Source organism: Salmo salar, chromosome 04 (assembly GCF_965601325.2).
Source record: "Salmo salar chromosome 04, fSalSal1, whole genome shotgun sequence".
NCBI lineage: Eukaryota > Metazoa > Chordata > Actinopteri > Salmoniformes > Salmonidae > Salmo > Salmo salar.
Window position 1 is genome coordinate 56,209,312 of NC_138294.1, and position 27,295 is coordinate 56,236,606.

A 27,295-nucleotide genomic window follows, 5' to 3' on the forward strand; every position below is an offset into this window, starting at 1 on the left:
ATTCAAGACAACCCTCTTCTCTCCCTCACAATATCACTGATAATTACCAGATTTCCGTAACAGTTTTACCACAAATTGTGCAAGCGTTTGCTTGACGTTTCCTATCCAATAGCCTTGGAAAGGAAGTCATTTATTGAGACAAGCCATCAGTGTCTGTCCCATTGACAGTAAGAGGTCTGTCCCACTTGGAGAGAACGCACATAAGAGCTCCCTCTAGAGGTTAAATGGGACTCCTGCAAGTTAATTATGCAGTGACAATCAGATACTAATCTGTTAATCACAAACCTTGATGATATAATACCTTTTCTCCACATTTACACCTTAAATACAACTGAAATGAAGCAACACCACAAATTATGTACATCCATGGTCCTTTATTGGAATGCGCCGTCTTTTCAGCATGTGACAATAAGCCAGATATAGTGCACGGTTTGCACCAAATACAGATGCTCACTAATGGTCATTCTCTTACAAACACTGCCACATTCGCAACACAAGGCCATCTATCCAAGCTTCACACACACACACACACACATATATATGTATTATATACAAATGGGCCATTTCTAAACAGTCATACAACCAATGCACAGACTCAAACATAAGTGACATACACACTTCTCACCTCCAGCTATGTTCACACACACACACACACACACACACGCTTATACAGAATGCAGATCAACATAGCGCAAGAAGAATACGTGTAGACAGTTATAACATGAGAGCAGTCGATGCTCAGCAAGAGGACCTCCTAACCACTTCAGTTCAACTGCACCAGGAAACAACAGGGTTGAAAGGTCAAACACATGACATTCTCTATGTGACCCGTGGTTGGTTTTTAGTGTAGTAGACTAGTAATTCAATCAATGTTGTGTGTCAATAGCTTTACCATGGTGCTACTGTTTAAGTCGTCCTGCGACAATGTCATGTGTTAGGAGGCAGGTGGCAGTGTGGCCAGGGCTGGGTAGGGGCTCTGTATACTACACAAGACAAAATAAGGACAGAAATGAAGAGCGGCGAGAGGGTGAGCAGGAGAGAGAGAGAAAGTGCAGGGATTTTAGTTACACAGTTTTTTTCTATGTGTAAGAGAGACAGTGTCTGACAGTGTGTGTATGGCAGAAGGCCGTTATGGGAAGATCGCTTGACTTCACTGCTGTGTGTGTGTATCAAAGCAGAGAGAGGGGGAGGAGAGAAGATTTCGCAGTTGGTCCTCAGATGGAGATTAAGAGCTTGGGGCATATGGAGCCAACTCAAACTGATTTCTGAGAGAGAACGCATAGGAGTGCTTATTACTGTGCAGCTAAGCTGTGACTGAGTAGGAAGCTACTTTACATTTCATATGGCAAAACGGACCTTTTACAGTCTACTACAGTGTCTGTGTGTTTCGTTTGGGGACTATGCATGTGTGCCATTGGCCTCTCTATAATGCTTGTGCAGGTGTACTTCAGAAATGTCCCCCCTCTCTCTCTATTCTCCCACTATCAGATCTCTCTGAACGCAAGTGCTACTGTTGCTGCTACAGCATGTACATATATATATATATATATCTATCTATCTATCTATCTCTGGAAGTTGTTGACTCTCGCCACACAGTCACCCCGCACACATGCACATGATCCCATGCACTCTCCCTCCTGCAGTTTCAGTTCCACTCACATGAGAGTGCCCATTCTCTCTGCTTGGCCCAGCCCCCTCATGTGAGTGACATATCTTGATCTGACCCCTTCCCCAGACAGGAGCATGCCTCACCCCTGACTATCCCCCCTCCTCTGTTCCCAGTAGAGACTCCAGGTAGAAGTCACCCCTAAACCACAGATCTAGGACCAGACCCTGGAATAATGGTTTGGGGAATCTTCCAGCTACTCCCCAACAGAAGGAGTGTGTCAGTGAAGCATGTCCCTGGCTGTGTAGGTAAGTGACCCCTGGGGTGTGGCACTCAGACCAGTGAGGCCCTCTTCTCCTCAGGCGTCTCATCCAGTATCTGCAGCAGCAGGTCACTGAGGGGCTTGGCGATGGCCCGGTAGCCCGCCGCCGTCAGGTGCAGGAAATCAAACATGTCCCGTGTGGAGATGGTCCCGTCAGAGTGCACAAATCCCACCCCCACGTCCAGGAACTGGGCCTGGCCCAGCCGCGGCAGCCAGGAGCGCAGGAAGCCATTCACCGCCGCATTCTTCTCCCGCAGCGGGTTGGGCCCATCTCCCCGTGCCAACAGACCCTGAGATGTACAGACAGAAGGGGTTAGTTACTAAAAGGACAAACATCTGTAAACGCATACATCCTAAATCAGGGTTGGGCACAATTCAGAATTCAGAGCCAGTTTGCACTGTCCTGTGAAGGGAGTAGTACACAGAGTTGTATGAGATCTTCAGTTTCTTGGCAATTTCTCACAGGGAATAGCCATAATTTCTCAGAACAAGAATAGACTGACGAGTTTCAGAAGAAAGTTCTTTGTGTCTGGCTATTTTGAGCCTGTAATCGAACCCACAAATGGTGATGCTCCAAATACTCCACTAGTCTAAAGAAGGCCGGTTATATTGCTTCTTCAAAATCAGGACAACAGTTTTCAGCTGTGCAAACATAATTGCAAAAGGGTTTTCTAATGATCAATTAGCCTTTTAAAAATGATAAACTTGGTTTAGCTAACACAACGTGCCATTGGAACACAGGAGTGATGATTGCTGATAATGGGCCTCTGAACATTATGTAGATATTCCATTAAAAATCTTTACAACATTAATGTCTGCACTGTATTTCTGATCAATATAATATTTTAATGAACAAAAAGTGTTTTTCTTGCAAAAACAAGGACATTTCTAAGTGACACCAAACTTTTGAACGGAAGTGTATATAACAAAAATATAAAAACATTTTTAAAAAATGCATGAAATCACTGCTGTAAGTCGCTCTGGATAAGAGCGTCTGCTAAATGACTCAAATGTAAATGTTTTCCTTGATTATTCATTTTAAGAGTTTGTCCTGAAAATCTATTGTTTCAACAATATTTGATATGCATTTATATAACATGTTTGATGTTATGTAAAATATGTATATTTGAATAGACTCCAATAATTTCATTTTAATTGCATTGATTTCAGTGAAATTCAATTATTTCCTTAAATTCACACTCAAATTGCATATCTGTATCCTGTTTCCTGCATCAATTCAACAAAATCGAATAAAAATGTGAATATATGAAGCATCCTCAATTAAATTCTGAATTAATATACATGCTCATATAGTATTGACACTGAGGTGATAATGCAAACTTCCTGAATGCAAACACTGCATGAGATTGAAATGTTATACTCCAGATACACTGTAGACAAAAAATGAAAACCTTCACTTACCAGAACAACAACCTTAGTCTTAGGAAGACGGGAGGTGAGCAGCTGTGCAATGGCAAGGATTCCCCCTGCAACTTGCTCAGCTGAGTGCTCGTGATTGTTGGTTCCTACCCACACCACCGTCACCTGGAGGTGACCAACGAGGTATTGATTAGGTGTTCTGATCTGGATGAAAAGCATTACAGGACCAAAACTGTCCACCTGTGCTGTGCCCTTTTCCCTCTCAGGGCCTGTGCTGGCCCAGTTGAATCTCACCTTGGGCCTGATGTTGTCCAGTTCTCCATTCTGCAGCCTCCACAGCACATTACAGGTGGTGTCTCCCCCGATTCCAAAGTTCAGCGCGTGCAGTGGAGAGAAAAGCTCCCGCCAGATCTGTGGACACACACAGGGTTTTTTCTGGAACAAAAAGGGTGTGGCTATAGGTTTGGTCAGCCAGTCTGAATTTTAGAGAACATTTTAGAAGCCCCCATCCTGGCAGTGTAGGAGAAATGTTTGCAGTTTTAAAGTGAATTTCATGCAATTCTACACATTTTGCCATAGAGCTCACATTTTAAGTTTTTCTCCCCAATTTCATGGTATCCAAATTGGTAGTTAGTCTTGCCTCATCGCTGCAACTCCTGAACGGACTCGGGAGAGGCGAAAGTCGAGAGCCGTGCGTCCTCTGAAACACGACTCAACCAAGCCGCACCGCTTCTTGATAAAATGCCCTCTTAACCCGGAAGCCAGTCGCACCAATGTGTTGGAGGAAACACTGTACACCTGGCGACCGTGTCAGCATGCATGTTCCCGGACCACCACAGGAGTCGCTAGAGTGCGATGGGACAAGGACATCCCAGCCGGCCATTCAAGGGTTTTTCTTTATTTTTTACATTGTAGAATAATAGTGAAGACATCAAAACTATGAACTAACACATGGAATCATGTAGTAATAAAACTTTTTTTTTTAAGTGTTGAACAAATCGAAATATATTTTAGATTCTTCAGAGTAGCCACCCATTGCCTTTATGACAGCTTTGCACACTCCTGGCATTCTCTCAACCAGCTTCACATGGAATGCTTTTCCAACAGTCTTGGAATATGCTCAGCACTTGTTGGCTGCTTTCCTTCACTCTGTGGTTCAACTTAATCCAAACCATCTAAATTGAGTTATGGTCAGGTCATCTGATGCTGCACTCCATCACCTTCCTTCTTGGTCAAATACCCCTTACACAGCCTGGAGGTGTGTTGGGTCATTCTCCTGTGGGAAAACAAATGATAGTCCCAGTAAGTGAAAACCAGATGGGATGGCATATCGCTGCAGAACGCTATTGTAGCTATGCTGGTTAAGTGTGTCTTGAATTCTAAATAAATCCCTAGTGTCACCAGTAGAGCACCATCACACCTCCTCCTCCATGCTTCACGGTGGGAACCACACATGTGGAGATCATCCGTTCACCTACTCTGCATCTCACAAAGACACGGCGGTTGGAACCAAAAATCTCAAATTTGGACCAAAGTATAGTTTTCCACCCGTCTAATGTGCATTGCTCGTGTTTCTTGACCCAAGCAAGTATCTTCTTCTTATTGATGTCCTTTAGTCGTGGTTTCTTTGCAGCAATTCGACCATGATTCATGCAGTCTCCTTTGAATTGTTGATGTTGAGATGTGTCTGTTACTCGAAATCTGTGAAGCATTTATTTGGGCTGCAATCTGAGGTGCATTTAACTCTAATGAACATATCCTCTGCAGCAGAGGTAACTCTGGGTCTTCCTTTCCTATGGCGGTCCTCATGAGAGCCAGTTTCATTATAGCGCTTGATGGCTTTTGTGACTGCACCTGAAGAATCTTGAAATTTTCCAGATTATCCAGATTCTTGCCATAATATGGTCTTGGTCTTTTACCAAATAGGGCTACCTTGTCACACAACTGATTGGCTCAAACGCATTAAGGAAAGAAATTCCACAAATGAACTTTTAACAAGGCACACCAGTTAATTGAAATGCATTCCAGGTGACTACCTAATGAAGCTGGTTGAGAGAATACCAAGAGTGTGCAAAGCTCTCAAGGCAAAGGGTGGCTACTTTGAAGAATGTAAAATATATTTTGATTTGTTTAACACTTTTTTGCTTACTACATGATTCCATATGTGTCATTTCATAGTTTTGATGTCTTCACTATTATTCTACAATGTAGAAAATAGTAAAAATAAAGAAAACCCCTTGAATGAGTAGGTGTGTCCAAACTGACTGTTTTTGTTTAATTTATTTTAACACTGTTTGGACTTAGTTGTAGTTATGAAAAACACCAGGGTCATAGCACAAAGAAAAACAACTAACACATGCACTGAGGTGAACACACACAGGATTCTAAGTGATATAACACAGTATGTATACACAGGCAGATCTCCTCTCTCACCTCGTACTGCTGCATTAGCTGCACCATGGAGTCTCCTATAAACAGCACCTCCGGCTCCGCGTCCTTACACTCCTGAACAAACCGTGTGTGCTGCACAAACACATGTCATCATCACCAGGCAGACACTACTACACAACAAGATAACGTTATACAATGGTGGAGATAGAGATGAACATAGGAGGGTCATGACTCTGTTGTTTCAGCCATGTTAGTTTTCCTCTATGCTAGGGTTCACCAACTACATTCAGCCGTGGGGAAAAACATTATTTTGAGGGGATGGTCAGGGGGCCAGACTATAACTACAAATAATTTGTAGACTGCAGATTGACTGCAAGAGGCCCAAACAGATATAATATCTGAATTAAAACATTCATTTCAAACCTTGCTTACATTTGTATATGATCACATACAGTATCTCTATTATGTGTGGGAATACTCTGGAACAGATTTACAAAATGTTTCTCTTGGAGCTGATTTGCTGGTATTTTTACAGTCTTACGCCCAACAATAATAATAATAATAAAAATTAGGGAAGCACAATATCATTGGTGAACATATCGGAATCGGCTGATATTAGCTAAAAATACCAACATCGAGCAGTCATTTGAAAGAGTAAGACAATTTCAGCGAGGCAACTCAAAGGCGAAATCCATTAAAGCCAAGATAATGGAATTCATTCCCCTTGACAATCAGCCGTTCTGTCATGGGTGATGTTGGCTTTCACCGACTGGTCGAGCACCAGTACAAATTACCAAGTGCGCTATTTTTCAGATGCTGCCCTACTGGAGTTACACAATAATAGCGTCACTGCTATTAGCTTCACGACATACATACTATGGAACGCCGTTTGGGTCTTTGTATGTCAAAAAAGATACAGTAGCACTGTCAAAGCTGTAGAAAAGAAATCTGCGTCCGTGTGCGTGTTAACTATTTAACTGTACAAGAATGCTTAAAAGGCAACTAAAATTGTAAATATCGGTATCGGGGGGTTTTTTGCAAGAAAAATATCGGATATCGGAATTGGCAAAAAAATGTAATATTTGTATTAGTGATGCACCGATATAGATAATTTTTTTGCTCAGAAAGAGCAGGGTTCCCCAAGCTCTATGCTCTCTACACACATGTATTACCAACCATCAGTGACCTCCGGGTCAGTTGCTGACAGGACAGTATGACTTGGTGTTCAGGTGTGATGTAGTGAGAGAGGCATTAGGGTAGCCCAATAATTGATTAAAGGAGCCTAACTCGTTATAGTCCAAGGACCTTCCATCTTCTGTTTAAAGGTGAACTGGCTCTGATAGCCAAAAACTCCATCTAAATGTGAAACAATTCTTAATTGCGGTAATTCTAGAAACATAAATCCCTCTACTTTCATATCAAATCAATATCATTTCAAATGCAAACTTACTGTACACTGTTTTAACAGTTACAGCTGACAGTATTTTTCAGTAACAACAGGTTTGTGTAGGGCTGGGCGATATATCAAATTAATTTGTTTTAGCACAATGTTCCAAATGCCTGTATCACAAGAATCAACATACTTAAAACAAAAAGTACCTTCCGTCTCACACAGACACCAAGCCCCTCCCACTGTGTACCTTCCATTTTTTTATTTTACCTTTATTTAACCAGGTAGGCTAGTTGAGAACAAGTTCTCATTTGCAACTGCGACCTGGCCAAGATAAAGCATAGCAATTCGACACATACAACAAATGAGTTACACATGGAATAAACAAAACATAGTCAATAATACAGTAGAACAAAAGAAAACAAAAAGTCTATATACAGTGAGTGCAAATGAGGTAAGTTAAGGCAATAAATAGGCCATGGTGGCGAAGTAATTACAATATAGCAATTAAACACTGGAATGGTAGATGTGCAGAAGATGAATGTGCAAGTAGAGATACTGAGGTGCAAAGGAGCAAGATAAATAAATAAATAAATAAATAAATACAGTATGGGGATGAGGTAGGTAGATAGATGGGCTGTTTACAGATGGGCTATGTACAGGTGCAGTGATCTGTGAACTGCTCTGACAGCTGGTGCTTAAAGCTAGTGAGCGAGATATGAGTCTCCAGCTTCAGAGATTTTTGCAGTTCGTTCCAGTCATTGGCAGCAGAGAACTGGAAGGAAAGACGACCAAAGGAGGAATTGGCTTTGGGGGGTGACCAGTGAGATATACCTGCTGGAGCGCGTGCTACGAGTGGGTGCTGCTATGGTGACCAGTAAGCTGAGATAAGGCGGGGCTTTACCTAGCAGAGACTTGTAGATAACCTGTAGCCAGTGGGTTTGGCAACGATTATGAAGCGAGGGCCAACCAACGAGAGCGTACAGGTCGCAATGGTGGGTAGTGTATGGGGCTTTGGTGACAAAACGGATGGCACTGTGATAGACTGCATCCAGTTTGTTGAGTAGAGTGTTGGAGGCTATTTTATAGATGATATCACTGAAGTCGAGGATCGGTAGGATGGTCAGTTTTACGAGGGTATGTTTGGCAGCATGAGTGAAGGATGCTTTGTTGCGATATAGGAAGCCGATTCTAGATTTAATTTTGGAGATGCTTAATGTGAGCCTGGAAGGAGAGTTTACAGTCTAACCAGACACCCAGGTATTTGTAGTTGTCCATGTATTCTAAGTCAGAGCCGTCCAGAGTAGTGATGCTGGACGGGCGAGCAGGTGCGGGCAGTGATCGATTGAATAGCATGCATTTAGTTTTACTTGCGTTTAAAAGCAGTTGGAGGCCACGGAAGGAGAGTTGTATGGCATTGAAGCTCATCTGGAGGTTAGTTAACACAGTGTCCAAAGAGGGGCCAGAAGTATACAGAATGGTGTCGTCTGCGTAGAGGTGAATCAGAAAATCACCAGCCTCAAGAGCAACATCATTGATGTATACAGAGAACAGAGTCGGCCCGAGAATTGAACCCTGTGGCACACCCATAGAGACTTCCAGAGGCCCGGACAACAGGCCCTCCGATTTGACACACTGAACTCTATCAGAGAAGTAGTTGGTAAACCAGGCGAGGAAATCATTTGAGAAACCAAGGCTGTTGAGTCTGCCAATAAGAATGTGGTGATTGACAGAGTCGAAAGCCTTGGCCAGGTCGATGACTATGGCTGCACAGTAATGTCTCTTATCGATGGCGGTTATGATGTCGTTTAGGACCTTGAGCGTGGCTGAGGTGCACCCATGACCAGCTCTGAAACCAGATTGCATAGCGGAGAAGGTACGGTGGGATTTGAAATGGTCGGTAATCTGTTTGTTAACTTGGCCTTCGAAGACCTTAGAAAGACAGGGTAGGATAGATATAGGTCTGTAGCAGTTTGGGTCTAGTGTCACCCCCTTTGAAGAGGGGGATGACCGCTGCAGCTTTCCAATCTTTGGGGATCTCAGACGATATAAAAGAGAGGTTGAACAGGCTAGTAATAGGGGTTGCAACAATTTCGGCGGATAATTTTAGAAAGAGTGGGTCCAGATTGTCTAGCCCGGCTGATTTGTATGGGTCCAGATTTTGCAGTTCTTTCAGAACATCAGCTATCTGGATTTGGGTGAAGGAGAAATGGTGGGGGCTTTGGCGGGTTGCTGTGGAGGGTGCCGGCAGTTGACCGGGGTAGGGGTGGCCAGGTGGAAAGCATGGCCAGCCGTAGAGAAATGCTTATTGAAATTCTCAGTTGTAGTGGATTTATCGGTGGTAACAGTGTTTCCTAGCCTCAGAGCAGTGGGCAGCTGGGAGGAGGTGCTCTTATTCTCCATGGACTTTACAGTGTCCCAGAACTTTTGAGTTTGTACTACAGGATGCAAATTTCTGTTTGAAAAAGCTAGCCTTAGCTTTTCTAACTGCCTGTGTATATTTGTTCCTAACTTCCATGAAAAGTTACATATCACGGGGGCTATTCAATGCTAATGCCGAACGCCACAGGATGTTTTTGTGCTGGTCAAGGGCAGACAGGTCTGGAGTGAACCAAGGACTATATCTATTCCTAGTTCTAAATTTTTTGAGCGGGGCATGCTTATTTCAGATGGTGAGGAAGGCACTTTTAAAGAATAGCCAGGCATCTACTGACGGGATAAGGTCAATGTCATTCCAGGATACACCGGCCAGGTCGATTAGAAAGGCCTGCTCGCAGAAGTGTTTTAGGGAGCATTTGACAGTGATGAGGGGTGGTCGTTTGGTCGCAGACCCATTACGGATGCAGGCAATGAGGCAGTGATCGCTGAGATCTTGATTGAAAACAGCAGAGGTGTATTTGGAGGGTGAGTTAGTTAGGATGACTTCTATGAGGGTGCCCGTGTTTACGGATTTGGGGTTGTACCTGGTAGGTTCATTGATCATTTGTGTGAGATTGAGGGCATCAAGCTTAGATTGTGGGATGGCCGGGGTGTTAAGCATGTCCCAGTTTAGGTCACCTAGTAGCACGAGCTCAGAAGATAGATGGGGGGCAATCAATTCACATATGGTATCGAGGGCACAGCTGGGGGCAGAGGGAGGTCTATAGCAAGCGGCAACAGTGAGAGACTTGTTTCTGGAAAGGTGAATTTTTAGAAGTAGAAGCTCGAATTGTTTGGGTACAGACTTGGATAGTAATACAGAACTCTGCAGGCTATCTTTGCAGTAGATTGCAACACCGCCCCCTTTGACAATTCTATCTTGGCGGAAAATGTTATAGTTAGCGATGGAGATTTCATGTTTTTTGGAGTGTGCTAAAGCAGTGAGTAAAACAAACTTAGGGAGTAGACTTCTAATGTTAACATGCATGAAACCAAGGCTTTTACGGTTACAGAAGTCAACAAATGAAAGCACCTGGGGAGTGGGAGTGGAGCTAGGCACTGCAGGACCTGGATTAACCTCCACATCACCAGAGGAGAAGTAGGATAAGGGTTCGGCTAAAAGGCTATACGAACTGGCCGTCTAGCAGGTTTCTGGGCACGATAGCATAGATTCAAGGCGTAGTGTACAGACAAAGGTAAGGTAGGATGTGAGTACATTGGAGGTAAACCTAGGCAGTGAGTAATGAGAGAGATATAGTCTCTAGAGATGTTTAAACCAGGTGATGTCATCGCATATGTAGGAGGTGTAACAACATGGTTGGTTAAGGCATATTGAGCAGGGCTAGAGGCTCTACAGTGAAATAAGACAGTAATCACTAACCAGGACAGTAATGGACGAGGCATATTGATATTAGAGAGAAGCATGCGTAGCCAAGTGAACATATGGGTCCAGTGAGTGGTTGGCCTGACTGGGACACGGCGATTCAGACAGTTTGCAGGCCGATGCTAACAGTTAGTAGGCCGATGCTAACAGTTAGTAGGCCGGGGCAAAACATGCTAGCAGTTAGCAGACCGGGTTAGCAAGCAAGCAGTTGGCAGACCCGGGCTAGCAAGTTAACCTTTGGGGGACGTCGCGATGGGGGTAAGTCTGTTTTTGCCTCGTCGTGCGTTGACGTCGATAGACCAGTCGTGGAATTAGTAGGGTTCCATGTAGCTCTAGGTAGCTAGTAGGCCGCGGTTAGCAGAATGGTCCTTCAGCGGACATCGCGCCTTCTCACACAGACACCAAGCCCCTCCCACTCCCAACAATAACAATGAAAGATAACTTGTTCCTCTCTGACAACAAGCAGTTTAAACTCGATATTTGCATTTGAGGATTGGTCCAACAGAGTGGGTCATATGGACACCGAAACACTTAGACATTATTTTACTGTAATAGAGGAGAACTAAACCTTTTTAACAATACCCAAAATACAGAACAGACCCTACCAAAACGAGTATCAATGAACAAGATTGTGGAAAATGAATGCTCGGTTTCTTTCGCACGTGGCATTGCGGTACCACTAGCAGAATTTTAGACTTAAGTGCTAGCTGTCTAGTCTGTGTTTTAGAATTGTGCAATGAGCATAAAGACTCATTTATATCAGGAATTGGCAACTCGTTCTCATTCTGAGAACTAAGCATCTTCTTATCCAGGTAGGCCATTTGACTTCAACATCTGTGGACAGGCTAGCATGCTGTTCCGTTGGAGACGGACAGGAGGGTGTATTCATAACAGCAAGCAAATAGATCCAAGTTGGCTAGACTTTAAATACACGGAACAAAAATATAAAACGCAACATGTAGTGTTGGTCGCATGTTTCATGAGCTGAATTTTTTTTAAAGAGCCCAAAAATGTGGCAGTACCTTCAACCAGCCTCACAACTGCAGACCACATGTATGGTGCCGTGTGGGTAAATGGTTTGCGTATGTCAACGTTGTGAACAGAGTGCCCCATGGTGGCGGTGGGGTTATAGTATGGGCAGGCATAAGCTATGAACAATGAACACAATCGCATTTTATCAATGGCAATTTGAATGCACAGAGATACCGTAATGATATCCTGATGCACATTGTCATGCCATTCATCTGCCGCCATTACCTCATGTTTCAGCATGATAATGCACGGCCCCATGTCACAAGAATCTGTACAACATTTCTGGAAGCTGAAAATGTACCAATTCTTTAATGGCCTGCATACTCACCAGACATGCCACCCATTCAACATGTTTGGGATGCTCTGGACGGACGTATACGAAAGCATGTCCCGCCAATATTCAGCAACTTCGCACAACCATTGAAGAAGAGTGGGACAACATTCCACAGTCCACAATCAACAGCCTGATCAACTCTATGCGAAGGAGATGTGTCGCACTGCATGAGGCAAATGGTGGTCACACCAGATACTGACTGCTTGTCTGATCCACACCCCTACTTTTTTTTTTTAAGGCATCTGTGACCAGATGTATATCTGTATTCCCAGTCATGTGAAATCCATAGATTTGGGCCTAATGAATTTATTTCAATTAACTGATTTCCTTATATGAACTGTAACTCAGTAAAATCTTTGAAATTGTTGCATTTATATTTTTGTTAAGTATATAAGATTAGCTTGCTACTCACTAGCACACAGGCTTGTGCTAAGAGATTTATGAGACCTGTGTTAATGTTCTAGAATGATTCCTGCTTCCAAAAGTTGGCCATTGTTAGTGGATGTGCATAGTTCTGGTTAAATGTAAAAAAATAAAATAACACATTTTTTATAGACTTGAAAGCCTGGTTAAACAAATGATTACATCATTAGTGAGTCTTATTGTTGTGGAAGGCTTATACACTGCTCAAAAAAATATAGGGAACACTAAAATAACACATCCTAGATCTGAATGAATGAAAGAAATAATCTTATTAAATACTTTTTTCTTTACATAGTTGAATGTGCTGACAACAAAAATCACACAAAAATAATCAATGGAAATCCAATTTATCAACCCATGGAGGTCTGGATTTGGAGTCACACTCAAAATTAAAGTGGAAAACCACACTACAGGCTGATCCAACTTTGATGTAATGTCCTTAAAACAAGTCAAAATGAGGCTCAGTAGTGTGTGTGGCCTCCACGTGCCTGTATGACCTCCCTACAACGCCTGGGCATGCTCCTGATGAGGTGGCGGATGGTCTCCTGAGGGATCTCCTCCCAGACCTGGACTAAAGCATCCGCCAACTCCTGGACAGTCTGTGGTGCAACGTGGCGTTGGTGGATGGAGCGAGACATAATGTCCCAGATGCTCAATTGGATTCAGGTCCGGGGAACGGGCAGGCCAGTCCATAGCATCAATGCCTTCCTCTTGCAGGAACTGCTGACACACTCCAGCCACATGAGGTCTAGCATTGTCTTGTATTAGGAGGAACCCAGGGCCAACCGCACCGGCATATGGTCTCACAAGGGGTCTGAGGATCTCATCTCGGTACCTAATGGCAGTCAGGCTACCTCTGGCGAGCACATGGAGGGCTGTGCGGCCCCCCAAAGAAATGCCACCCCACACCATGACTGACCCACCACCAAACCGGTCATGCTGGAGGATGTTGCAGGCAGCAGAAAGTTCTCCACGGCGTCTCCAGACTCTGTCACGTCTGTCACATGTGCTCAGTGTGAACCTGCTTTCATCTGTGAAGAGCACAGGGCGCCAGTGGCGAATTTGCCAATCTTTGTGTTCTCTGGCAAATGCCAAACGTCCTGCACGGTGTTGGGCTGTAAGCACAACCCCCACCTGTGGATGTCGGGCCCTCATACCACCCTCATGGAGTCTGTTTCTGACCGTTTCAGCAGACACATGCACATTTGTGGCCTGCTGGAGGTCATTTTGCAGGGCTCTGGCAGTGCTCCTCCTGCTCCTCCTTGCACAAAGGCGGAGGTAGCGGTCCTGCTGCTGGGTTGTTGCCCTCCTACGGCCTCCTCCACTTCTCCTGATGTACTGGCCTGTCTCCTGGTAGCGCCTCCATGTTCTGGACACTACGCTGACAGACACAGCAAACCTTCTTGCCACAGTTCGCATTGATGTGCCATCCTGGATGAGCTGCACTACCTGAGCCACTTGTGTGGGTTGTAGACTCCGTCTCATGCTACCACTAGAGTGAAAGCACCGCCAGCATTCAAAAGTGACCAAAACATCAGCCAGGAAGCATAGGAACTGAGAAGTGGTCTGTGGTCACCACCTGCAGAACCACTCCTTTATTGGGGGTGTCTTGCTAATTGCCTATAATTTCCACCTGTTGTCTATTCCATTTGCACAACAGCATGTGAAATTTATTGTCAATCAGTGTTGCTTCCTAAGTGGACAGTTTGATTTCACAGAAGTGTGATTGACTTGGAGTTACATTGAGTTGTTTAAGTGTTCCCTTTATTTTTTTGAGCAGTGTATTTAGCCTATATATAATTTTACAAGCACTGAATTCATTAGATTATTCCTGTTTAAAATGAACTGTGCAACAAAACTTAGAAAAACACACAAAAAAAACAAGATACTGCATCTCATGAATCAGCCATAAGTATATACATTTTTTTTTTTAAGTAAAAAATATCCCCCAGCATTACGGCCATATCCCCCAGCATTATGTTTGCGGCGTCGTCTTCTGGTTTACACACAGGTGTTCGAGATGCAGATAGAAACTCAGTCTTCCATAATCTAGCGCAGCAACATGGAAATATGGCCATGTGGGAACAATAACTCTATAAAAAGGTGTGTATCAATTTAACCTTTTGTTTTTTGAAAATGATTTCTTGGGGATATGAAAGATAAGGTCCTTATTTTTCCAAAACCATACCGCAAGCGATGTGTTAATGTTCAGACCAAGCGTAGGGCTCTTAAAAAAACTCCCCGTACAGAAGAGGCCTTCGTCCAATAACTCTTATGTGTAATAGAACTGAGAATCAAAATCCAGGGCTAGCAGTACGGTAGACTAACCTGGGACATCCAGCGGTCATCTCCATGTACGTCCTCTACTGCCTGGGCCACTGCTGCGGGGTTCATCTCATCACCACTCATCCTATCAGAGACACATCAGAGGAGTTAAATCACACAGACAATTAAAATAATAGCCATGTCCTTTAATATGCCCTGAAGATTAACGAATAACGTCATCTGGTAGGTTATTGTCAGACAGTTGATGAGGCTAGCGACTAGCTTTCAGTCCCCCTGCTGTGCACAGAGCGAGTGCTGATGGAGATAACAGCGCCTGCTCACTAGGGAGGCCCCACACAGACAGCCAGGCCAGGATGCGAGTATCTAATGACAACACCTTATATGAAACCAAATGGCTGGAATTGAGCACAACAATATGAATCGACTACTGATCGACTATCATGGGTTATTGCTAAGTGCTAGCAATTCAGAAAGCTTAAATTGAGTTTGAATGATGAAATCGTGGCATATGCGCTTCATTTTCACCGCCCGAGCCAGACGACCAAGTAAGCACCAGTAATCACTGCGGACTGTCTCTGTTCTCTCTCCCGACCAACACACAAGGCACGCCCACCGGACAAGGGTCAGTCAATCCGTGAAACCGCTGGTACCCTACCCACTTACCTGGAGGTCTCTGATGATGGTTAATTTTTGCCAATATAACCACAATATTCCCTCGCGCACGGAGGCTGCACGGCTCCGATGTGCGTGTGCGACCAATGATGGCTTGCTAACGTAGTGCTTCGGTGCGGATGCTGCTGTCGCGCTTGGAGCTAGTTAGCTACTAGCTGGCTAGCAACTCCTTGTTTTCAGTCAATAAACAACTGCGATATAGCTTATATGTTGTTCTAACTCCAACAACTATCTGCAAAATAAATGTATCAGAAATGATTGTAAATGTGAAATGTATGGGTCGAGTCAACCCAACCTCCCGCTCTTCAGCATGTAACGTTTCCTCTCCCCTCCCTCCTTTTCTCTCTCCTTTTCTCTCTCCAGTCTCAATGGTCCACTTCCGCTTTGGAATTGCCCATCGAGATAAGTCTTCTTCGTTGGTATAATGGCGTTTGCAACAATTATATGTGCATAACACCACCAACTGTACAGGTGGATAATAAGGATAAACAATTTTTTAAAATAATAATATATATATATTTTTAAATTAAACAATCCATACTATCAGCAACGAAATTTTAATTATACTAAATCAGCCTGCTTTTCTGTTTTAAATCAGGTCTCTACACAGGCTCAGAAGGATCCTGTGATGGCGGTACATTTCCTGGCGACAATAGTCTGTGTTAAATGCTCTACAGCAAAGCTTTCTCTACCCTTAACCTTGTTCTGAACACCTCCAAAACAAAGGTCACGTGGTTTGGTAAGAAGAATGCCCCTCTCCTTACAAGTTTGATTACTACCTCTGAGGGTTTGAGATGAGTCGTGTATCTCCCATTGAAGCATGTTCCGCCTCTTGGGCTTTCATTTAATACTAGGTAGGTAGCACATTTAAAATCATTATCTATTGACATGATTTCCGATCATTATTATATCAGTATCTTTATTTAGTGGGTTGGAATGTAAATTACAGATTGAAGATGATTTTCAGGTTTTGGTGTAATACACAGAAATGCCCACCAGGTGGCAGCAGTCGCTGGCTGCATAGTGTACCCAATACAGTGACAAAACTTTGCTTTAGTTGTTTTGAAAATAAACAATATGTTGTCCCAGAGACCTCATTAGGAACATTATACCTAAATGTTGTCCCAGCGTGGGAGATCGTACCTTTATATTGGTTCTGGCGCTTGGGACATAATACCTTTATATTCTCCCAGGGACATCAAAGGCCTAACTAATGTGTGCATTGCTATTGCATGCGCAATTTGATGGAAATGACCGGGAGAAAAACAGATTTAGCCTGCGGGTAAAAGTATTCCTACTGCGTAGTAATACTTTACACAGAGTTATGGTCGAACAGGTTTGACAAGACTGTACATCGCCCACCCGCCCTCCAGACTGGCAAAGGCAAAATATGTGTGATGCTGCCTATTTATGACGCCGCCTACAGTCCTAGTGCGCACATCGCCTGTGGTTTCAGACTCCCGAGTCCATTGCGCTAAGATTCTTTATCAAAAACCTGTTGAGGTAAACCTTGCATGACCCATAAAACTTTCAATTTAGGAGGTTTCTAGTAACTGTTTGACATTTTGTCAGTCTTTAAGGTCTGAGCAAACTGCCAATCCGATGTATCGGACATGGCTACAGTTCCTCGCGCTTCTGGGTGGATTTGCAGTGCCAGGTGAGTTCGAAGTTACTTCCTTAATTTCTGTTTTCAGTCCAATTAGTCGCCATTTGGTGTTTTACATGAACACTTGGGCCTAGTATTATTCTGTCAAAACATTGATTCCAGCAACTGTAGGGCTTAAATGGCTACAGTTCAGGTGAACAGAGCCCCAATCTAATTTCCATCATAATGATAATGAGTAACCTACTCTTGATTCTGTATACTTTATCATTATAGAATAGCTTCGACATTGACATGTTTTTCAGGTGGACCAGGCCAAAGATCACGGATAATTATTAGAGTATTTTAAATAATCCCACAGCATCCCCTCTCGCACCCATCTACACTGAACAAAAATATAAATGCAACTAGAACATTTTGAAAGATTTTCCTGAGTTACAGTTCATATAAGGAAATCAGTCAATTGAAATAAATTCATTAGGCCCTAATCTATGGATTTCACATGACTGGTAATACAGATATGCATCTGTTGCTCACAGATACCATTAAAAAAAAGATAGGGGCGTTGATCAGAAAACAGCAGTCTCTGATCACCATTTGCCTCATGCAGTGTGACACATCTCCTTCACATAGAGTTGAAAAGGCTGTTGATTGTAGCCTGTGGAATGTTGTCGCACTCCTCTTCAATGGCTGTGTGAAGTTGTCGGATATTGACAAGAACTGGAGCACGCTGTCGTACACGTCGATCCAGAGCATCCCAAACATGCTCAATGGGTGACGTCTGGTGAGTATTCAGGCCATGGAAGAACTGGGACATTTTCAGCTTCTAGGAATTTTGTACAGATCCTTGCGACATGGGCCGTGCATTATCATGCTGAAACATGAGGTAATGGCGACGGATGGATAGCACGACAATGGGCCTTAGGATCTCATCACGGTATCTCGGTGCATTCAAATTGCCATTGATAAAATGCAATTGTGTTCATTGTCTGTAGTTTATGCCTGCCCATACCATAATCCCACCGCCACCATGGGGCACTCTGTTCACAACGTTGACGTTCGCCCATACAACGCACGGTACAGTTAAAACCGGGACTCATCCATGAAGAACACACTCCTCCAGCATGCCAGTGGCCATCGAAGGTGAGCATTTGCCCCGTGAAGTCGGTTATGACGCCGAACTGCAGTCAGGTCAAGATCCTGGTGAGGACGACGAGCACGCAGATGAGCTTCCCTGAGACTGTTTCTGACAGTTTATGCACATATTCTTCAGTACTGCAAACCCACAGTTTCATCAGCTGTGGTGGACATTCCTGCAGTCAGCAAGCCAACTGCACGCTCCCTTAAAACTTGAGACATCTGTGGCATTGTATTGCGTGACAAAACTGCACATTTTAGAGTGGCCTTTTATTGTCCCCAGCACAAGGTGCACCTGTGTAATGAACATGCTGTTTAATCAGCTTCTTGATTAAACAGCATGGATTATCTTGGATTATCTTGGCAAAGGAGAATGCTCACTAACAGGGATGTAATCAAATTTGTGCACAAAATTTGAGAGAAACAAGCTTTTGTGCATAATATAAATATTATGGAAAATGTCTGGGATTTTTTATTTCAGCTCATGAAACATGGGACCAACACTTTACATGTTGTGTTTATATTTTTGTTCAGTGTATAAGAACTAATAATTCAGGTAGGGCCATCCCAGTTTCGTTCCTTGTAGCCCATTTCTGCAGTCAAATTACCTAGTGGCCTCATGGGTGGAATGTTATTAATATTTTATTAATAACATTATTTCAAAAAACCCGCAGAAAATCCAGTGTTTCTATGTCAAAAAGTTCTGTTATATTTCGTTTTCTGTGATGCATATAAAGTGTAATATTGGGATGCAAACTCTAAATTTGAATACATTTCAACTCTATATCTGGCATGGTACAGGTGTCTTCTTTTTTAAGCCCATAACCATGTGTGTGAGGTGTACACTTTTGTTTCAAAGTGGATTTGTTTAAAACTACCAAGACATTCTGTGTGACCCTGATTTAGCCCACTGCAGTCAAAGGTTAAGAAACATTTTGCAACAGAATTGACGGAATGAATACACCCCTGATCACCCGCACACACAGTTCACTTTCATAGCAGCCATACAAACAGCAGCATCACATCTATGCGCTCTCCTCCTCGCACATTTTCCCTTCACTTGTGGAGTTCAGTGCACAACACAACAGCTGTCTGTGATCAGGCGAAAAAACCTCTCCAAGCCAAACCTTCATATCATAACTACTACACACAGCCTACATCGGTGTCACCATATTAGCTAACATCATATACATTACCAAAAGTATTTGGATACCTGCTAATCGAATATCTCATTCCAAAATAATGGGCATTAATATGGAGTTGGTCCCATCTTTGCTGCTATAACACTTTTCTGGGAAGGCTTTCCACTAGATGGAACATTGCTGCGGGGACTTCCATTCAGCCACAAGAGCATTAGTGAAGTCGGGGCTCTGTGCAGGCCGGTTAAGTTCTTCCATACCGATCTTGACAAACCATTTCTGTATGAACCTCGCTTTGTGCACGGGGGCATTGTCAAGCTGAAACAGGAAAGGGCCTTCCCAAACTGATGCCACAAAGTTGAAAGCAAAGAATCGTCTAGAATGTCATTGTATGCTGTAGCGTTAAGATTTCCCTTCACTGGGACTAGGGACCCAGCCCGAAGCATAAAAAACAGCCCCAGACCATTATTCCTCCTCCACCAAACTTTACAGTTGGCACTATGCATTGGGGCAGGTAGCGTTCTCCTGGCATCTGCCAAACCCAGATTCATCCGTCCGCCTGCCAGATGGTGAAGCGTGATTCATCACTCCAGAAAACGAGTTTCAACTGCTCCAGAGTCCAGTCCAATGGCGGCGAGCTTTACACCACTCCAGCCGAACTTTGGCATTGCGCATGGTGATCTTAGGCTTCAGCACTTGGCGTTCCCATTCTGTGAGCTTTTGTGGCCTACCACTTCGCGGCTGAGCCGTTGTTGCTCCTAGACGTTTCCACTTCACAATAACAGCACTTACAGTTGACCTGGCCAGCTCTAGCAGGGCAGAAATTTGACAAACTGACTTGTTGGAAAGGTGGCATCCAATGACGGTGCCAATTTCAAAAGTCACTGAAAGTCAGTAAGGCCATTCCACTGCCAATGTTTGTCTATGGAGAGTGCATGGCTGTGTGCTCAATTTTATATAGTGCAACTTTCACATGTCCCCCCCACCCACCCCACATTCTGAAATAGCTTTCTTCCCCCCCAGTTTTATCATTGGAATGTGATACAAAACGAGGCAACGGTGTGCTTTAGGACCATGCGGACACCTCCGAGCAGCCGTGTAGGAGTGTTTATCCGACAGTTTGGAGTGTTTATCCGGCAGTATTAAAAATATATATATATTATGTCCCCCCCACTTCTAAAACGAAAGGTGCGCCCCCTGCCTGTCAGTGTGGCTGAAATAGCCGAATCCACTAATTTGAAGGGGTGTCCACATACTTTTGTATACATAGTGTAGCTACTAGAACTAAAGCGTTAGTAAACCCACAATCCAATCCATGTGTAGAATCACGCAGTAGTGTACAGCTAGCAGTTTAGCAGCTACACCGTCTGACAATAAATTGTTAAAATCAAAAGCTTGCCTTGGATTGGAAGAGTTGGCGTATTGGATAGCCTTAGCCAGCTAGCTAACATAAATATCATTCCTGTCTGTTAGAGTCAGGTCCTTGAGTAGGCTGCATTAGCTAGTATAAGTAAAACTGAAACTGGAGAAAAAAAATCCAATTTCTCTCTCTGCTGCTTCTCCTTAATTTTTGAAGAAATTAATTTGTGCAACACTGTTCAACTATTGTCTTTCTCTCTCTTTGAGTCAACTACTCACCACCATAGCCACAGGGTCTTTATTACTCCTGTATAAGTGGACAAAAATAGTCATCAGCATCACAGGGACAAACAATACTGTTATTGACACACTTGTTGAATTATGCAACAGGACGTAACAACAACAGTAATTTATGAGGCTGTCTAGACAGCGCAGGTGAGTAGAGGTAGGCCTAGAGTGACAGAGCAAGGGTTTTGATGGTTGCAGCCCTCTTCCTATTTATGGTAATGTTTCATATATGCAAATACACCTGTTGTATTTATGCAAATGAGGCATATAAAATTATTTATTTTAACACAAAATATATTTTTTAAATACAGTACCTGATACAATTAGAACATGTATAGGCTATATCAGTGTATTCGAAGAAACAAATAGTTACATTTGATAATAATTTGAATAGGCTACCTGAATTCCCACCAAATCCCTGAATTCCATTAATTACTTGTCTGTGCCAATGGGTACAGATGGAATATTGAATGTTTGCCAGAACAGCTTTATCAGAATCCTTTAATAGTTCCTGGCTGGTTCAGTCTCCCGTAGGTGGACCTCTGGACTGAACACCTACAATCATTAACCCACACACACACACACACACACACACACACACACACACACACACACACACACACACACACACACACACACACACACACACACACACACACAAACACACACTCAATATAACACAGTGAGGGCCTGGCACAGCAGTGGAATGCTGGGTGAATTATTACAGGGCCATACCACCTGCTTTCTAGTTTTATTATTATTTAATTTTTTATTTATTTAACCTTTATTTAACTAGGCAAGTCATTTAAGAACAAATTCTTATTTACAATGACAGCCTACCCCGGCCAAACCTGGACGACACTGGGCCAGTTGTGCGCCGCCCCATGGGACTCCCAATCACAGCCGGATGTGATACAGCCTGGATATATCGTTTATTTGCTCTGTCAGTTTTCTTTGTGTTTGACTTAAGTGTGAATTAGAACTCTAGCTCAGCTTATTGTCGTGATTGGTCCACACTGGAAAAGTACTGTAGGAGAGGAGACATGCTTGAAGAGTTTGACTGTGTACAAAATGCATCATTTAAGGGAGGGAGGGTACACTTAGTGAGCTACATTACAGCTCCAGTGATTTGAGGAGTGTAGTCAGTGTACCAATTGGTTCTTGGAAGTCAAGGCCATGTTTACTGAAGATGTACTGTGTATACTGAAGCAAGTGAGCTAGGTTTAAACTGAAGATGTACTGTATAGTACTGTGTCTACTGAAGCAAGTGAGCTAGGTTTAAACTGAAGATGTACTGTGTCTACTGAAGCAAGTGAGCTAGGTTTAAACTGAAGATATGTAAACAGACACTTTGTTTGAAAAACCACTATCAACCTTCTCATGGTCATATGCATCCTTGAAGCTGTGAAATAAAGATGTCTGTGTTTAATAGTGTGCTCTGAACGTTCTGTGGGGACTTTGATAAGGTGCTTGCTAATGTTGTCCCAGGGTTATTTAAATGCATTTATTCAATATAGTGTATACTGCACTGTATATCTGTGCCCGCGTGTCTCATTGGGTCCATTCTTTGTGTCAGGTGTGCTGCGAGTCGGTGGGATGGAGGTTTTTATGTCCAATGAGGTGGAGGCAGTGAACGGGACAGAAGTGAGACTGAAGTGCACCTTTAAGTCCAAACACCCTGTGTCCCTCTCCTCTGTGACTGTCTCCTGGAACTTCCGTCCCTTGGGCCAGGGAGCCGAGGAGTCGGTGGGTGACCTTTCCACACTGAAAGCCGGACTAACAGTAGACATGCAGCGAATGTGTCTGAATTAGGGGGAAGACTGGGTTAGACATGGGAACACACCTTTGTAGTACAGGTTCTTAAATGAGTGAAATCAAAATCTAGTGAGTCTATTGAGTCATCACTTTATGTTTCTTGAACCACTGTGAATGTGTGTCATGTTTATTCATGTATGTATTCTTTGAAACGTGTGTGTGTGTGTCAGGTGTTTTACTACCAGGAGACAGCATACCCCCCTACAGAGGGGCGGTTTAAGGGCCATGCGGTGTGGTCGGGGGACATCCTGAGACAGGACGCCTCCATCAGCCTCCAGGACGTTCCCTTCACCTTCAACGGTACCTACACCTGCCAGGTTCGCAACCTGCCCGATGTCCACGGCATCAACGGAGAGGTCACCCTCAGGGTCGTCCACAAAGGTCAGTAGGTCAGTCAGTCAGCCTGACAATTAATGTAAGTTCACAAATAACTACTCTATGTTAAAATGTACTATATAAGTCTACCAGACACTTGTAAAGGATTATTGAGGAATGCCAGTCAGTGCTAATGTATTGCTGTGTGTGTGTTTGTGTTGTGTTGTGCTGCTCCCTCCAGTCTCCGTCTCTGAGATAGGCATACTGGCTGTAGCCATCGGGGCAGCCATCGCCATAGTCCTGGTGGTGCTCTGCATCTTTGTGGTGTTCAAGTACCACAAACTCAACCGCCACGCCAACACAGACCTGAAGCTGCAGGGGTGGGAGAGAGAGTTAAATGCCAGGGTCCTAGAGGAGTGCAAGCTAAATGCCACGGTCCTAGAGGAGACCAAGCTAAATGCCACGGTCCTAGAGGAGAGCGAGCTAAATGCCAGGGTCCTAGAAGAGAGCGAGCTAAATGCCACGGTCCTAGAAGAGAGCAAGCTAAATGCCACGGTCCTAGAGGAGTGCAAGCTAAATGCCACGGTCCTAGAGGAGAGCAAGCTAAATGCCACGGTCCTAGAGGAGTGCAAGCTAAATGCCACGGTCCTAGAGGAGAGCGAGCTAAATGCCACGGTCCTAGAGGAGAGCAAGCTAAATGCCACGGTCCTAGAGGAGAGCAAGCTAAATGCCACGGTCCTAGAGGAGACCAAGCTAAATGCCACGGTCCTAGAGGAGAGCGAGCTAAATGCCACGGTCCTAGAGGAGAGCAAGCTAAATGCCAGGGAGAAGAAGGAGTGGAAGGACCCTACAGTGTGTTGAGGGGTCTAGGGGGTCCAGGGGTCAGGGGCAAATCCCCTCCCTCCCCCCCTCTGCTGGTGTGGGTGAGGTGTCCTGTTTGGATGGACTGGTCTCTGACTAGAGGGGCTGGCCAGCTCAGGTCCACTCTGTTTGGGAGGACTGATGAATTTCTGGGGGGGGTCCTGCTTTCTTCTACCCTCCGCTCATATGAGTCACCATTCAGATTCAACTTGCTACTGTAGTTGAACTTAACCCAGTATTAGTGATCCCTTTACATTCCACCACTTTTTCAGGCCCCATTTCATGTTTTTTAACAAACAGCTATGTTATTGTATTTTAACTATGTTGTATTATGACTACTAGTAGTCTATTTGAGTTTACTGAGTAATAGTCCAAGAGATACCAGTATGTTGGAGGAATTTTCTTTACCAAAATTGCTGTTCTTTGGAACTTTTTCACTAACATCAACTCACACTGGGACTGCTGGCCCAGCTGCCTGGCCTGGCCTGGCCTGGCCTGGTATGTCTGTCTGGACTTCTCTGCATTAACTCTTGTTAGATATGGCTGAATTGGCACCAGCTGCAGTCTCTTGATGTGGTGGCATCCAACTCAACTAGCAGACTAGTTCAGCAACTCTTTGCTCCAGTATGCATCTTCTTCTTCATCACATTTGGAATGGTAGCCATTTGTTCGAAATTCGTTTACAGAATTATTTTACCACTTGAATAATCAACTTTCCTCTACAGTTGAGCTAATGGCTCATATGGACATAATTCCAAAATGAATGTTTTTGACAGCAAATTTGTGGTGTTTTGTGGTTATGGTCAAGGTCCCATGGTGAGTTAAGTCAGTGAAACACTTTTGTTAAACTTGTGGTATCTGGGGGTTGCTAAGGTAATTGCAAGGGCTGGTGGAAGCCCTGTATCTGGCGGTGGCTAATGTTAAGGCCAAGGGCATCGGGCAGTAAGGCTTTTGGAAGCTTTCCTGGGCCAGGAGTTTTCAGTGACTATCTGCCATTTAGTTTTTCTGGCCAACGCTCTCCTGCTTCCTGCAAAAATGACAACTTAAATGACTGCCTATTACTTCTAGATATAAAAGGAACTGTGATGCATCTTTGAATGTAGAAGAAGAACCCCACCATTCCATGAGGAAGCCTGTTTTCCATGAAGAAGCCTGTTTTCCATGGGTTCTGTCATTTTTGTGAACTGATGTTGCCACCATGTGTCCATTATAGGAAGCAGCTCCATCTTTCTCACTCTGTCCACACTGAGGATCATGGGTGTTGTGGTCTCAAAGGTTTCTCCCTCTCTCTTATTCTGCCTCTCCTGTTGTATTACAAAGCTGCCCATGAGCCAAATGACCAGAGGAATCTATCCAAGACACTGCCAACACCACAGCCTGCCGCTCACTCCTACAGGGTACACGAGTATGACTTTCCGTTTAGGAGAAACATGAAGATGTCACTGACCCAATCATGAGGACATCGCCAGTCCATTCAGGAGACTACAAGGTGTTGGTTCTGTTCACCTGCTTGTGCAGTTATCCAACCTGATGTGTTATGTCCCATCTGATCAGTACCTGCCGCCAGCCCCATAACCCTCCCATGGGACTGGAAACAGCATTCTCCTGATAAAGAATTCCATGAATGATTTCCATGAATGATTCTATTGATTTATTTCATGAATGCGTTTGTAAAGATCAAAACTGTATATTTTATCACACGTTTTATAAGGTTGAGAGATTTATTTTATTGTGTGTTTTTCAATAAAGGAATGCTTGTTTTGATGGTTTTAACTCTAAAGATGGCTTTCATGACATAAGATATAAGTTGTAAATCTGCCTTACCTATAAGACTAGAAAGGTTTTATAGCAAGATAGATACAGTACAGAAATGGAGGCATGAAAGAGACGAAGCAGAGAGGTGGCTGCCTGTCATTGGCTGCCTATCACAATGGCAGGGTCCTATCATTGGCTGCCTATCACAATGGCAGGGTCCTATCATTGGCTGCCTATCACAATGGCAGGGTCCTATCATTGGCTGGCTGTCACAATGGCAGGGTCCTATCATTGGCTGCCTGTCACAATGGCAGGGTCCTATCATTGGCTGCCTGTCACAATGGCAGGGTCCTATCATTGGCTGCCTGTCACAATGGCAGGGCCCTATCATTGGCTGCCTGTCACAATGGCAGGGTCCTATCATTGGACCAGTTTTGTGAAAGAGGGTGCCACCTTGTTCCATGTTGCGTTCCATTTAAAACACTTCACCAGAAATATAATCTTTACTGTTTACTGTGCACATTAATATACTCTTTCAAGTGTGTAGCCTTCCTGCTGTAGAGATAGCCACACCAACACGCCCGGGGACAGGCTGGGTAGTGTCTGTGTGAGCAGGCAGGTGTTGTGTGTTTTAAAGCAGAGTTTCCCAAACTCGGTCTTAGAGCTCCTCCTGGGTGCATGTTTTGGTTTTTGCCCCAGCGCAACACAGCTGATTCAAATAGTCAAAGCTTGATGATGAGTTGGTTATTGGAATCAGCTGTGTAGTGCTAGGGTAAAAACCTAAAGGTACACCCTCTGAGGGGAGCCCAGGACCGAGTTTGGAAAACCCTAGTTTAGAGTGTCTTGGACTAGCCCAGTGACATGTGAGGACCTGCAACTGGATGTGTATTTTACAGGGCTTTGTTGAGCTGAAATAAAAGCTGCCTCCGTGATCATCTAACTAAGGATGATAGATTGTTCAGACAGATACACTGGGGGAGGAACAGAAGACTCTATTCAAACAACTCAAAAACCGGGATTCACCTTTACATACAGTACACACCCAGAAAGAGTATACACATTATACACAATTATACACCATAAACACATTACATAATTATACACATTAAACACATATTACATAATTATACACATTATACACATATTACATAATTATACACAATTATATACACATTATACACATCATACAGAAAGACATGGAGATATTTTAATTAGTCTCGACTGGATATAGATTTTAAAGATACAGTATCATTTGTTGGATTTACTGTGAAATATGTCTTCCCTGATATTGTGAGTTACAGTTTGTGGTTAGGTCATTGTGTTTGTGTTTGAGAACTAGATCATTTATAGAGTAAAAGTACATGAGACAAAATGATTTGAATATT

General features: G+C 43.7%; 2 protein-coding genes across 2 annotated transcripts; one reads left to right on the forward strand and one right to left on the reverse strand.

The window, feature by feature from the left end:
* Positions 1–354: 354 nt before the first annotated feature.
* On the reverse strand, positions 355–16,013 carry LOC106603362 (platelet-activating factor acetylhydrolase IB subunit alpha2). Its single transcript, XM_014196936.3, has 6 exons — positions 15,630–16,013; positions 15,009–15,090; positions 5,742–5,831; positions 3,603–3,719; positions 3,351–3,473; positions 355–2,218 (listed from the first exon to the last, which is right to left on the reverse strand). The coding sequence occupies exons 2-6, from the start codon at positions 15,087–15,089 to the stop codon at positions 1,940–1,942; spliced, it is 690 nt and encodes a 229-aa protein (XP_014052411.1). The 5' UTR covers position 15,090; positions 15,630–16,013; the 3' UTR covers positions 355–1,939.
* Positions 16,014–17,062: 1,049 nt separating this feature from the next.
* LOC106603363 (myelin protein zero-like protein 2) lies at positions 17,063–24,381 on the forward strand. The gene is made up of 4 exons (XM_045717049.2): positions 17,063–17,295; positions 22,741–22,910; positions 23,150–23,360; positions 23,536–24,381. The coding sequence occupies exons 1-4, from the start codon at positions 17,241–17,243 to the stop codon at positions 24,153–24,155; spliced, it is 1,056 nt and encodes a 351-aa protein (XP_045573005.1). The 5' UTR covers positions 17,063–17,240; the 3' UTR covers positions 24,156–24,381.
* Positions 24,382–27,295: the final 2,914 nt, after the last annotated feature.